Source organism: Rhinichthys klamathensis, unplaced genomic scaffold (genome assembly GCF_029890125.1).
Source record: "Rhinichthys klamathensis goyatoka isolate OS25496 unplaced genomic scaffold, OSU_Roscu_1.1 h1tg000286l_1, whole genome shotgun sequence".
NCBI lineage: Eukaryota > Metazoa > Chordata > Actinopteri > Cypriniformes > Leuciscidae > Rhinichthys > Rhinichthys klamathensis.
Genome location: NW_026606805.1, coordinates 523,657 through 538,735, shown reverse-complemented (window position 1 = coordinate 538,735; position 15,079 = coordinate 523,657). Strand labels below are relative to the sequence as shown.

The 15,079-nt window shown below is 36.4% G+C and overlaps 2 protein-coding genes across 3 annotated transcripts; both read left to right on the top strand.

The window, feature by feature from the left end:
- Positions 1–7,488: 7,488 nt before the first annotated feature.
- On the top strand, positions 7,489–11,566 carry LOC130103380 (transmembrane protein 272-like). Of its 2 annotated transcripts, XR_008809343.1 has the most exons (8): positions 7,489–7,642; positions 7,837–7,848; positions 8,035–8,247; positions 9,595–10,348; positions 10,438–10,725; positions 10,821–10,871; positions 11,061–11,252; positions 11,350–11,512. XR_008809343.1 is itself a non-coding variant. In XM_056269629.1 (4 exons), exons 1-4 carry the CDS (start codon positions 10,686–10,688, stop codon positions 11,550–11,552), a joined length of 486 nt encoding a protein of 161 aa, XP_056125604.1. In that variant the 5' UTR covers positions 10,420–10,685; the 3' UTR covers positions 11,553–11,566. The 2 variants fall into 2 exon arrangements, 1 of the variants encoding a protein (XP_056125604.1); XM_056269629.1 differs by lacking the exons at positions 7,489–7,642; positions 7,837–7,848; positions 8,035–8,247; positions 9,595–10,348 and having other exon boundaries at positions 10,420–10,725; positions 11,350–11,566.
- Positions 11,567–12,580: 1,014 nt separating this feature from the next.
- zgc:103586 lies at positions 12,581–14,073 on the top strand. The gene is made up of 5 exons (XM_056269630.1): positions 12,581–12,888; positions 13,202–13,312; positions 13,444–13,555; positions 13,640–13,697; positions 13,795–14,073. The coding sequence occupies exons 1-5, from the start codon at positions 12,882–12,884 to the stop codon at positions 13,906–13,908; spliced, it is 402 nt and encodes a 133-aa protein (XP_056125605.1). The 5' UTR covers positions 12,581–12,881; the 3' UTR covers positions 13,909–14,073.
- Positions 14,074–15,079: the final 1,006 nt, after the last annotated feature.

Sequence of the window (15,079 nt, the reverse complement as noted above, 5' to 3'; positions counted from 1 at the left end):
TTAGCTTGTCTGTTTGTGTATTTATACCTCCGTATTTCAGTTGTGTTTTGTCGGTCGTTGTTTCCTGTAGCTGTCCCGTGTTCCGGTCCCGAGTTCTTTATTCTGTATTTTACAGTGGATTACCTGTTTGTTTAATTAAAGTGCTTGCGTTTGAATTCACTCTCCGATTCATTCTTGCATGATCGTAACAGTCATGTGACGCATATTGTACCAATAGATATTCATGTTTATACCAGTATTGTGCCTGTTATGTTCTATTCACTTTCACACAGTTTCTAAAATATGTTCATTTGCACACTCTTCAAATCACAGTCCTGCAAAGATGACAGAAAATTCACTCCCATTTCCCAAGGTGAATTTAGCGTTTTCAGACGTTTCAGTGTGGATGAGAAACATTTGGAAACCGCTAGTGTGGACGAAGAGCGTTTTCAAATCTATCCGGATTAATGTAGACGTAGGCTCAGGCAAACGAGAACATGGAAAACAAAATATAACACAATGAAGTTAAACATGATAGTTCACATAGTTCACCCAAAACTGAAAACTGTCATAATTTACATGTCACCCATAGTTTACATTTTCATGTCGTTACAAACCTGTTTGACTTCTTTTTTTCTGCGGAACATAACATTTATTTTTAGCAAACTGTTGAAATCTCTTCGTCTTCTCTCAAGTGTATGTTGTTCATGTTTAGACTTAGGGTGTTTCTCAAAACCAAGAATGCAAAGAACAATGAACTCACAAGGTGACGAGCACACAGAACGCTGCTGACAGTTTGAGACGATGTGTTCTTGCTGGTATTGCGCAATAATTCCCCCGCACAGATGCCGTCTGCAGTACCCAAACATAACGAGAATTATTGACGATAACTGCCAGGCTACAATGGTCTCTTGACTGTGGGGTAACACGAGTCTGTGAGCAAACTGGCCGGTTGGCTCGATAGCTAACTTATCACCCGCAGGCGCTTATGGAGATTCTCACTCCCGAAAACGTTTGAGCACATTTTCGATTCGCCATAAATTTTCGTTAAAGTGGCAATATTTGAAATCTACACAGTTGATTTCTCGCATCAAATGTTCTCAGAAGTGAATTTAGTGATGAAATAGCACGTACGTAATTGTAGAAAACGAATTACTGTATTGACCTGCCTCTCCTTCCTCGAATGCCGAATTGAATGCTGGGATATTTCTGCCGTCAAGTTCACACAAGTTACCAACCGATGTATCCTCGGTAAAATGGGCGTGTCAAGAACACATCCGGGATTTTTATCCGTTCTTGCCAAAATGCAAACTTGTGTATTGGGACAGTACTTGGGCCACAAAAGATGACGTTTCACAAGAACACAAGGACACAAGTACAGACAAGAACACAGATTGAGAAAGGCCCTCAGTTTTGCTATTGGAAAATGTTAATTAAGATAACTAGCCATAGCTGCTTGTCAAAAATTGGATGGCAAACATGTTTGAATGATTTTGACCATCTAGATTCGAATAACTTAAACAAACAAGATCTACCAAGGCCTATCAAAAACACAAGGTGAAAACCATGGGAAATGGAAAATTTTGAACATTCAAAAATGTGCTTTTGTTTTCCCCCATATGACCAGGTATGGAAATTATGGAAATGTTCTTTTGTAAAGGACAATGTCAAGTCAAGTCAAAATGTATTTCTATAGCACATTTAAATGCAACAGAGTTGCACCGAAGTCCTGTACAATAAAACATTGACCATTTAAAAAAGAAAACATAAAAAGAAACCATGCAGCATTCAAAATATAAACACATTAAACAAAATACACTAAAAAGTAAAAATAAAAACCTATAACTAATCTAAACTAATCAAAGAAAACTGGTCAAGCACCCATAGTGTTCAGTTTGGAGGAACAAAAACAGCAATTTTAAAATTAATTTAAATTTACAGGAAGCCAATGTAAAGTCGCTAAAATTGGAGAAATGGGATCTCTCTTTTTTGTGCCGGTAAGAAGTCGCGCTGCAGCATTTTGGACTATTTGCAGGCAAGAGATAGCAGTTTGAGGCTGGCCACAATACAGGGAATTACAGTAATCCAGACGTGATGTTATGAGAGCCTGGATTACGGTCTCCAAATCTTTCAGAGGTTGAAACTTCTTTAATTGTGCAACCGATCTCAGATGAGAGAAACTGCCCTTTACCACTGTACTGATTTGTTTCTCAAAATGTAGTGACAAATCAAATGTAACCTCAAGATTCCTTACATGAGGTTGAACACTGGTGACAGAATCTAAATTAAAAAGAGAGGAAGACCTGGAGGGGCCTAAAATCTAAATTTCGCGTTTCCTTTCATTTAATTGCAAAAAATTATTAGCCATCCAAGATTGGATCTCCTCAAAACAGTTGCAGAGCACGTCCAAAGGATAAAAATGGTCAGTTTTAGCTGGTAGATAAAACTGTGTATCGTCAGCATGGTAGGAAATGATATACTTCTTAAAAATGGCACCCAATGGTAGCATATAAAGTGAAAAGAGAAGAGGGCCCTGAATGGACAATTGGGGCACACTGCATAATAGGGGAACGGACGAAGAAGAAAACAGCTATTGAATACATTTCAGCATAATGCTTGTCATGTTTGTCATTTTGTTCACACAGCAAGAACCAGTTTATCTTGAAATGTTACAACTGTAAAAAAAAAAAAAAAAATGTAAAAGGATGTTGAAACCTTCTAAAACAGAGAGTATAAAACCCCATGCATGAGGAATCATTTCAGGTTGTTTCTAATCCCAGAGTGTGTCGGGTAAAGACTTTCCAGAACCAGAACAAGCATTTCAGGTAAGCATTTTTGAGCAAAGTGTGTGAGAGGTACTATAGTGAGTGTATTATTTACAGACTCACAAAATCACATATTGTTAATGTAGTGGAATTAAATTGATCAATACTGTATTGTACTGTACAATACTCAATACTAACTCAAACCAATATTATGTTTACACTTGATGTAAATTTTGTTAAGAAAACAGATAGATGATCATACAAATTCATTTCTTAAAGTCATTAGGGAATAATGATTTATTAACTGCTTTCACAGACAGCTAATTTTGGGTTGTGATGTTGTATGCTTTGCATAGGAACCATGGATCCAAATAAAATGTGGAATTACATGAAATCTCCTTCGAAAGCTAGTACATCTTCCCTTGGTATGAGAGTTTTACTCCCTAAACAATTGTTACTTCTGCACTTAATGAACATCAAGTATACTGACTCTAGCTAATTTTGGACTGATTTGTATTTCAGTGATTTCAAAACTACTCTTACTGGGTATTCCCTTTGCTCAAATTGCAATAGGTGCGTTGCAGTGAATGTGAGTACTGTGTTTATTCCTTTCCTATACCTTCAGTTATTTAAGGTGCTGTTGTGTTGCCTATATCACCACAGGTGCCGTTTATCTCAAAGACTGTCCCCAGCAGCACTATATCCCAGTCTATGTGCTGGTATGTGGAGTGTTTAGTGTGTTTCTGGCCTTGCTGTCTTGTCTTCCCTGCTCCAGAGAGACGGAGGAGGGAAATCCCACTTCACTCAGCCGCATCTGCTCTGTGTGGAACGCTCTGGTTTCTTTCTTCTTGTTCTGCTGGTTGATCAGTGGTAAGATTGGGTGGCGTATGTGGGAGGAAGAGGTCATTTAATGTGTTCATAGGTCTCTGAAAGCTTCTGTGCATTGTTCAGTTAACCCAAATTCAAAGACACTTGCCAAACAAACAGATTTTCATTTGAATTCTGTGAATGGAAAACACTTTCAATGTGCTTTTATGTGTGGGTCTGCCTGAAATTTGGGTGTGAATATGAACTTCTGTTCTGTAAAATATCTCTGTGTTTGCTATGTAACTAAAAAAACGATATTTGAATTTGAACTTTGCACTTGAATTTTAGAAGAAGAAAAAAAAATTGTACAGGTTTGCTCTTTTGAAACAAACAATATTGTGTTTGTGGTGTTTTTTTATAAATTGGAATTTTTACTTTAACAACTAAAGTCTTTAACAATTAACATTCATTAACTTAAAGGGGCTATATGTAAGAATGTTCATGTCTTAATCGTTTGGCCAGGAAAATCAAAAGGATGTGACGTTTACGCGAGTGCCTTTCTTCCGTTTCAATGACACATGAAGCGAATGCTTATACAATGTTTGGGATGATGCAGAGAGAGCCATTCTGTACAGTAATATCAATGTGTCATTCAAAGAAAAATGATTAATTCAAACTATAGTCTCACAATATCAGATCTATACAGTCTATAGTCTCAATCTTCAGATAATCAAACTCTCATGTGTTAAATATATTGTCATGATGCCGGTGAATTGCAGATCTGATGCAAACATATCCACATCGCTACGATCAGATGCTTTCTTAACTGCTGTTTTCTCACCACTGTCACTTTTGTTGTGCGTTTTTGTTATTGATATATCACAGCACATATTTACATATTCATCTAAACGTCGCTCTCAGCAGTGTGGATGTTTGTTAACAGTATATCGCTGCAAAAGTATTTCCAACTTTTTTTGACTTGAAAAGAACTTTGCCGTGAGTAATTATTAAAGCTAAAAAATATGTGAATCAATGTTTTTTTTTAAAGTTCAAATTGTAAACAGTCAGGCTGCCTTTATTTATTGTTCTTTATACAACTGCGATTGTTTCAAAGCATCTTCACAGTATTATAGTAACAGATGACGCCGACTTCATAAAATCATAATCTAAAATAAATTATGTTAAACAGAGAAGTAACAGGATCAGTGAAGCCTGTTTCGTCAAATAGCCAATGTTATCAAATCTTAATCTATAATAATTTATATTTCTGAAATATATATATATATATATATTTTTTTTTACAGGCAGTGTGTGGATTTACTCTATTTACCCTCCTAACTACAACCAAACCGTGGGTGGAGATCCCTACTGTAATAAGACCCTCTACTTGTTTGCATTCTGGACCACCACTCTGGGATACATTCTGTTAGCTGTGGCGCTGTTCCTCGGATGCTGTTTTCTTATCTGTACTCGCATTTGTGGAAAACATTAGCAAAAGCGCTGTGGGTCATCTTTAAGGTACAGTAAGCGATTTCTGAGAAACACTGTTGATATTTGAAATTAGCCCAAACAAACAAACACACCCCTCCCTTCATTCCTCCGCACCCAAAATCCATAAACACGCAATGTAAGAGTGGATGCCTCTTTCTCATAGCTGAAGCTAAGCAAAATAATGCTTTGCGACAGTGGCGTAGCAAGTCAGCCCTGGGCCCAAATGTACGCATTCCCAGACGCTATGCTTTGTGAAAAATTAGGCAAAGATGACGAATGAACGAGTTGAAGAGTTGTTTGTTAGTCGCCAACATCAGCTCCAGACAAACAGTGACACTCAAAACTGTCCTGTTTCTATAGCTAACATTACAACAACAGTATATCTTCTGTGAAACAGCAAAAGCAATGTTACTGACGTATGGAGCAGAAACAATGCAACCTCTGCGTCCTTTTTCAGGTCTTCCCGCTTCGGTCTCTCCAGCGCTGGAAAGCTTTTCTAATATTAAAGCGGATCCTAAAGCTCTTGCCTGATCATAACCCTTCTTTTGATATTACTCTAAGCTTTCCTCTTTTGTAATGTCTCTCAGCATCTCTCTTTCTACAGTCTTTCTTCAAATCTCCTTCTGCTCTCTCTCTCCTCCCCCATCATGAGTGGACACGCCCCCTACTGCTGATTGGCTCACTCTCTCTCCCCTCCCATCATGAGTGGACACGTCCCCTACTGGAGATTGGCTCACTCTCTCTCCTCCCCCATCATGAGTGGACACGTCCCATACTGCTGATTGGCTAAGTGTGTTGTGCTGCTCGGTCCGAGCCACTTTCTCAGAAATTGCTTACTGCACCTTTAATGGATATTGATGACAGTGTTCTTGATGGTTTGGAGGATAAACTCAACTGAACTTTGTGTATTAGGTAAACACATTTAAAACAAACATTTAATTGTATTTGAAGTAAAAAAAAAAAATTCTTGCTTACAAATGTATGGAGATTTTAAATAATAATAATAATCTCAAATAAAATTTTCTTAATACCTTAACTATTTTGAAACAGAATATTCTTTGAGCTATTAGTTTCAACCGAGTAACATCATCTTTATAAAACACTATATTTTAGCCACCCATGCAGAACGTGTTTTTTATTATTCTGTCCAATTTTACAAAAATAACATGGAAATAATCAGAGAGAGTGGTTAAGAAAACAAATGTAAAAAATGTGTGCATTGCAGTCTCAGTTCAACAGTTATGACTCATGTGCAGAGCTTTATTTTCATAAAAGAATCCAGTCACTCACCCACCTGACATTATCAAACCAGAAAAAAATTAACATAATTGCACAGAACTGCATTACGAACAGGGAATAAATAACAAGTGAACTCAATGGAGAGTGAGAAACAGTTCAATATACAAGGAGACAATGACCTCTGGCGTTCAGGCTGTGACATGACAGCCTTCTTAGTCTTTTGCTACACAGTTTAGCAAATTATTTCCTTTGCTAGGCTACATGTTGTTTTTTTATATTCAAAGAGAGATAAATGTACAACATTTCATCTAAACATATTTTTTTTGGTCTTAACTGTAGGCCTATAATAAAGCCACCCAATTATAATTGGCTATAATCTACTTGAGAGATTAACAGTGATGGACATAACTTAAGGCTAAAAATCACATCTAAAATTAAAACTGTAAAACTGATAACGATCAACCTTCATTACTATAAATGTAAACTTAAACATTATTTAATTTGAAGTTTAGTAAGCTTCATCATAAGACAATATTGTGGCATATGCAAGATGTAGACATGCGCTTCCCACTGGAAATGTCATTTCTTAAATACTGAGGAGAAAGCAGAAGAATAGACTTGAAAAATGTTGTCACGATGGAAAAGAAGACTTACACTTCCGTTCAAATGTTTGGGGTTAGTAAGATTTTTAATAGACCTGTTTGTAACATAAGGCTATGTCTTTACTGTCACTTATGATCAATTTAACGTGTTCTTGCTGAGTAAAAGAATTCCTTTAAAAATAAAAAATCTTACTGAACCCCAATGTTGTGCAATGTGTTGTTATTTCCGTTGCTGGTTTTAGGAAAGATTGTCTCGAGGTGCTGTTTTTATAGTAAACTGCAATAATACATTGATCGAAATTGTTTTGGTTAAGCAGTGAGAAATGAAATATTTCCTTTGCATTTAAATGAGCACTTCAGAAAGGTGTGGCCCACGGCGGAAACATGGTTGCACATGATGCCGTACCAACATTACGCCAGAGTTAGACTGAGTCAGTTAGGAAATGTTGGAAATTACTGTCAATAAGACGGATAACAGAAGAATTTTTCTTTTTAAAGTTATGAGGTGAACACTAGAGCACACTACACAGGTTGTTTTAATCGTCATAAGAGACGCAAGAGGAAGCTTTCCTGTGAGACTCCTAAATCTTACTAGTCCTTAGATCCATGTACTCCGCATTGTTTAATGTCTTATACGCTTTTACGTTGTCTTATTTTACTTCTTTCTAAACTTAAAGCAGTCATTGTGCATATTCATCAACAATGATATTCTGAGGATGGAAAATTCAAAGCCATCACCATTTTTGACATCACTGTTCGGTAAGAATTGTATTAACAATCATTTTAAGAATGTTACTTTAAAAAAAAAATCTATGTTAAGCTAATATATATGTTTTCCAAATGTCCTGGTTTCATTGTATACTTGGCAAATTGTGTAAACATATTCTTGTCTGAGAAATCTTTTCATTTTTCAGTGATACTGACTATTGTTTTACTGGGGGTTTTAATTGCAGCAATTGGAATAGGTAAATCATGTATTTTTACCTGATTATTCACTGTTATCTCTGCTAGAAACATTGTAAACAAATAATGTGGACGTACTGTAATAATGCATTCCAGTGTAATATTGACAGAAACATTCACATACTTTGTTGTACACACACTGCTCACTGCTCCAAAGACTGAAGAATTTTATGTTTGACTTTTTTTAGGGGCCTACTTTCTGAGAGACTGTCCTGTCCAGCCTCACATCCCAGTCTACCTTATAGTATTTGGTGTATTTGTTTTGCTTGTTCTGATAGTGACCCTAGGCTTGTTCTACGGTCTGCTTGCAAAAGACACCTTTGAAATGCTGCTGTTGTCTCTGCTGGTCATCTCCATCAGCTTCATCCTCTACCTGTTTGTTGTCTGCTGGTTCATCGCAGGTGAGTGGGAGTGAATTTGTCAAATGGGAATCACAGGAGGGGTGCAGATATTTTTTTTTTAGAAAGAACAATGGAGAAATGTACGTGAAAGGGTCAAACTTTCTCTGGAGATATAAAAGTTAAAGCTGTGGTATATAAGCTATAATGTTGTGACAGGTTGAAGAATGTGGGGCTGCAAAGTCACAGTTAAAGGGACAGAGAGTTCAAGAGAAATATTTTCATTACTACTGGAGCTGCCAGTTTGTTAGGTTTCTATGGAAGCTTGTTTCCGCCACAGAATGAAAAATAAAAAAGGTAATTGCGACTTTTATCTCACAATTCTGACTTTATTTCTCAGAATTGCGTGTTATAAAGTCAGAATTGCGAGATATAAAGTCGGAATTGATTGATATAAAGTCACAATTGCGTGTTATAAAGTCAGAAATATATGATATAAGTCGAAATTGCGTGTTTTAAAGTCAGAATTGTGAGATATAAAATATTATGAGGGGAAAAAAGTTAGTCTTTTTTTCCCCTTAGAATTGGCCTGATAACTCACAATTGCGAGTTTATATCTCACAATTCTGAGAAAAGATGTCAGAATTTCAAGATATAAACTCGCAATTATGTGTTATAAAGTCAGAATTGCGAGATGTAAACTCGCAATTGTGAGAAAAAAAGTCAGAATTGTGAGATAAAAAGTCTCAATTCTGTCTTTTTTTCTCGCAATTGCGACTTTATTTCTCATAATTGCGACTTATATCTCGCAATTGCGACTTTATTTCTCATAATTGCGACTTATATCTCGCAATTGCGACTTTATTTCTCAGAATTGCGACTCTATATCTCGCAATTGCGACTTTATTTCTCACAATTCTGACTTCATATCTCGCAATTGTGAGATAAAAAGTCACAATTATTTATTTATTTATTTTATTCAGTGGCGGAAATAAGCTTCCATAGGTTTCAATTAAACAGCAAGCATAAACTATGCAAAAGCAGCAGCCCTTCCTTCGCTCTCAGTGTCCGAATTCACTCACTCGTTTGCATTCACTCCTTCAAGTGAACTATATTAGTGGACTAATTTAGGGAATAGTGAATGAGGATATAGGGAGCGATTTCGAACACAGCTTGTGAGTGTTTCGGGTGCCATCTTGGATAGGGCCTATTGAGCGGGGAATACAAAAATGTGGAAGTTCGATCTGGAGTTGTCACAAAAATCTGGCGGATATATAGCGGCTACACATTTTTCGCTTAATATGTAACTTAAATAGGAAGATATTGGGATAAAATTGCCATTGCTGTTATTTTCACAGATATCAAAGAAATATATAGCTCAACTAAAAATGTTTTCTCTGTGTATTGCAGGGAGTGTCTGGATATACTCTGTTCATCGTCCCAGTTATGACCCAACACATGAACAGAACTACTGCAACAAAACTCTGTACCTCTTTGCATTCTGGTTGAACTCAGTCTGCTATGGCTGTCTGGCTGTCCTGTTGCTTTGTATTGGGTTTTCAGTGTTTTATATCTGCGTACAAAATCCTTGTCAAAGATCATCGGCTTCAAACTCTCAGCAACAAGCATAAGACTTCTTTGGAAAGTATTATGGTTTTATGGTAACATTTTATAAGGTTCATTAGTTAATGTATTAACTAACATGAACTAACAACGATCAATAGATTTGTTACAGTATTTGTTCATCTTTGTTAATGTTAGTTCATAAAACTCCAGCTGTTCATTGTTTGTTCATGTTAGTTCACAGTGCATTAACTAAATACAAATTTTGAATTTAATATTGAAATTATATGAAGTTAATATTAAGATTAATAAATGCTTTAGAGGTATTGTTAATTCTTAGTTTATGTTAACTAAGGTAGTTAACTAATGTTACATAATGAACCTTATTGTAAAGTGTTACTGTTTTTGGATTTGGCAGATGCTTTATTCAAATCAAGCACTATTCGTACATTTTATCAATATGTTCTCAAAAACTCAAACCCATGATCTTGGCATTATATATCCTGTTTTCTACCAGTACAGTGCACAGAAAAGCACCTTTTTATACATTATCTGTATACTGTATTTCCATCTAGTTCAAAATGAAGGCCTAGACTTGAAGGTACAGAATTACTGAATAAGATATATATGTTAATTGCAGTGTATAATACTCAAAACACTCAGATTTTGTCAACACACTCACAAAAATAGGTGGTTTTTATGTTTCAGTTTGGGTTGGCTAAAACAGTTTCTCAACATTTCACCAAAGGAAGTGTTTCAAAAATACTTTGCAAGTCTGGAGACCACAGAACTGTGAAAACATACTGGTTGACTCAGAGCAGCTCGTTCAGTCCTATTCACGTCTTCATGATGAAGCTCATTCTGGGGGTCAGACAGCCTGAGCCAAATTAATAAGAGATAGTTCACATTTCTATGGACTGGTTAAGAAATCGTTAAAGATGGAGACTACCGAGAGAGCTGCCAGAAAATCTTTCATTGGTAAGAATATCAAGAAAGCTATGTGTTTTTTCCAATAACTAATAAGCTACAATAAATAAATAAAAACTATTATTTTTTTTCATATTTTTTTTCAGTGATCATTAACATGATTGCGTGGATGATTTTAATAACAGCTACTGGATTAGGTAAAGAGCAGTTTTCATTTACAACGTAAAATATATTGTTAAGATGATTAGTTTAATCTCCTCAACAATTCATTGTAAAATCACAATCGGGAATGCTGTAAATGCTTGATTTTAATGAAGAAGTTTCATTGCACCACTGCAAGTCTGATTTTTACACGGTCATATGGCTGTTTGGATAAATGTTTCTAGGAACAATCCATTTTCATGAGTGCCCTGTTCAACCAAAGCTCCCCATCTATATGACCGTGATCGGGGCGACCGGTCTGTTTGCACTGTTGCTCATGTACCTGAGGAACACTTTGGATGACTGTCCGCTGGCTCGCTTCTGCGCTGCCTTCAGCTTGATGCTCTGTGTATTCATTGTGTGCTGGTTTATTGCTGGTGAGGGAAAGAGATAGTTATTGACAGCCCAGTAAATATTTAAAATATAAATAATAGTGAAACTAAAGTAAACGATGGTCGCATGTTGTTCTTTCAGGTACCTACTGGATTTACTCCATATATCCTCCCAATAATGACTCCACCAGGACTGGAAACCACTGTCATAGAACCCTGTATCTGTTTGCATTTTGGTTCAACAATATATGCTTTCTCTGTGTGTCCATACTGTTTGTCTTTTGTTTGTACACCATTTTGTACAACTGTACTGATGTTGTCTGCACTGATAGAACGGCATGTTAAAATTTACATGCAGGCCTGTAATTCTCTGAAAATGTGCTGTATTATTAATATATCTTAATCATTTGTTACAAGAGATTTTCTTATAGTGGTTGTTTTATTAATAAAGATCTTGATGTTTTTATTTAATAATTAAATATTGCTTGAGTGTTGCAAATTTTCCAAAATTTGGTCCAAAAATTTAAATTCAGTCATCATTTACTCACCCGCATGTTGTTCCAAACCTGCAAGACTTTCGTTCATCTTCACAACACAAATAAAGATCTTTTTAATGAATTCGGAGAGATTTCTGTCGCTCCATTGACAGCTACGCAACTGACACTTTGACACTTAAAAAGTTAATTGTTCAAGTTGAGTGGTTTAGTAGGCTAACGTACACATTTTCTGAAGAGACACGATCGCTTCATATGATAAATCTATGAAGAGATTTAATTTAGGCTTTTATTCACATATAAACATTGATCAGCGAACATAAACAAGCTCAGCCGAATCTGCTTGACGCGCGAGAACAACCTCTTGCTGAAGCTCAAACGTGATGTGTAATACGAGAATAAACCTCATTGGTTCTCAGTTGATGAATGTTTATATGTGAATAAAAGACTTTAATTCAATCTGTTCATCATATAAAACGATCGTTTTAGAATGACATGAGGGTGAGTAATTATGACCGAATTTTCGTTTTTGGGTGAACTATCCCTTTAAGCAATCAAAACACAGACTTTTATAAAGGATACCCATGTCTTGCTCTACTTCGAAGCACCTTCTCTCTTTTTTTGTCATTTTAACTTCTTTATATCCTTTTTACATGAAAGTATAGGCTACACTATAACTTAAAATGTAACTATCAAAATACATCAATTAAAAACAATAAAAGTCATCAATTATATATATATATATATATATATATATATATATATATATATATATATATATATATATATATATATAATTATTTTTATTTTTTTTAACTCTACTGTAAGTAGAATTAGACATGTAGTAGCAAAGTTACTTAGTCAGTAGAATGTCGGTTGGGGGAGCATAAAAATAAATACAGAATGTCTAAAGTGGACCATCGAAATAAAGTGTTACCTGATTGAATAATTCATGGGAGGGTTGTTAGCAAGGAGGTCTTTGATAGGTTGTTAGAGTTGTTTGCCCCGCCCACAACACGTGCATCATCAACATCAGTTGTCCTGTCACAGCACCCGTCCCAGAAATATCATTATTCCTGGGAAGTCAACAACAACAATTGTTCACTAAACTGCTTTATATTTTTTTTAAAACACGCTGTGAAAACCATTATACTCTAGTCCAGCGAGACGGTTAGTTGTTATGGCTGGTAGGTAAACATTTAATCCAATAGTAGCCTACATGTAAAATAGCCACATTTAAATGAATGAATGAGGCTTTTCATATGTACACCCATTTAACGCGGCTTTGCATTTAATGCACGTTACCGAGTTGATATGTTTAGCATGTGTAAGTAACCTGAGTAACCTGTTTTACAATGCATCCCTCGTACTTAATACATAACCTTATTATGTGGTAAGGTGCATTATATTTATGTAAATAAATATTATATGTGTTTTGATGCGCTTTTGTTTTGTCCCGTTTTATTGTTTTGTTATGGGTAAACGACGTTTCTGGTTAAGTTGCGGAACTAGTTGCTAAATGCTTGCAAGCACAGGAAATGGCTTACTGTCCGTACAGTGGGTTTCCAGTCGGCGCTGCCATTTTGACGACAGGGGGCGCCATTATCACAGGTAACCGCCAGATGCACTTGTTCGTGTTTGTTTTGAAGCAACACGATTCAACCACATGTTATCTGCCATATATTCAGCTCTTAATGACATTATGCTGTTAGAGTGATCTAGACCTCCATCATTTGTTTTAGGCTGTAATGTTGAGAATGCCTCCTATGGCCTGACCGTGTGTGCGGAGAGAACTGCGATACAGAGAGCGGTCGCTGAAGGATACCGAAGATTTACAGCCATAGCTGTCACATGGTATATCATATATTCCAAATACTGAACTGTTGCCTTTTGAATTACTGAGGAATTTGATTTACCTTCTTTCCATCTGACCAACAGTGATATCAAAGATAGTTTTGTAGGACCATGTGGTGCATGTCGACAGGTATTAATGGAGGTATGGCTGTGCTCTTAATCAATCATTACTTTTGAACCTCATGGCCTTTCTCTCTTAATTTTATTTTATCATTCTCTCCAACCATGTGTTGTGTTAGTTTGGCACTGAATGGGACGTTTACCTCACTAAGCCAGACGGGACCTATAAGAAGACCAGTCTAAGAGAGCTCTTGCCTTTGGCATTCACCCCGGCTCACCTGCAAAAGACCTGAGCGCACTGTCCTAAAATAGCCTACATTTATGTGGACTTTTTAGATTTGTAAACTATTTCCTTTTTGATCTGAATTTAGGAACTGTGAATAATTAAAATGTGAATGTACTATCTGTTCTTAAACAGTTTGTTCATTAGCTAACCCTAGTCTGTTGCTGTTGAAGGTCATTCCAGGCACAACATCATCCCAGTCCCCACTAGAGAGCACTGCACACCCTGGAATTACACAAGCCATTCAAATGTAGTACATATACATTATAATGGTCAATGATATTTAAATAGGTTTCATTGAATACCAACTTTTTTTAAAAATATTGTTTTTTGAAACAACATTATTTCTGTCATGACATCTCTCTGCGTGTTTGTCATGGTAATGTACATGGCGTATTTGTTTGGTCTTGGTGTAATATATCTCCTTCGCTGTTGCTGCTGCAGAGCAAGTACGGGTCATACATACGACACGCTGCTGTTGTTAGCAAGCAAGACATGTAGTTTTTGACACACTTTTTGACACAAAAGTATAAAATTATGCAATTATAAGGACCTACAGAGAATTCAAATGGTCGCCTTAGAATGGATGTCAGTTGGTTGACCTAATTCACATGCCATGCTCAAAAGTACAGCGGTAACCAAGGAAATGCTATTTCGCTGTTGTTCGATAAGCGCCACCTACTGTCAGAGAGTGAATTTGCAATTTCATTCACTCTGTCTGCTGTTTTTGTTTTGTGAGGGCAGGGCCATCACTAGCGGGGCGAAAGTTGGGGACTATTCTAGGGGCCCCCGTCGCTGCTCATTTGCATAAAGTAAAATATTTGTCACCTGACTCGCGCTGCTTGACATTCTGTCGACTTCTAACGGAAGTTGCCAGCCCTCCATTGAAAATGAATGGGATCAAGTCGCTTCATGTCACGTGAACGGGGCTTGGTGGCCCCGCAATTTCAACCGAGATGACTGGAGTAATGATCCTGAAAATTCAGCTTTGCATCACAGGAATATATTACATTTTAATATATATTTAAATAGAAAAATGTTCTTTAAATTGTAATAATATTTCACAATATTACTGTTTTTACTGTATTTTTGATCACATAAATGCCGTTGTAAGGCCGTCTAATTCGATCCAATGGCGGTACTGGATTAGCGGTGAAGGTCTCACGCGTGTTCCGTCTCTT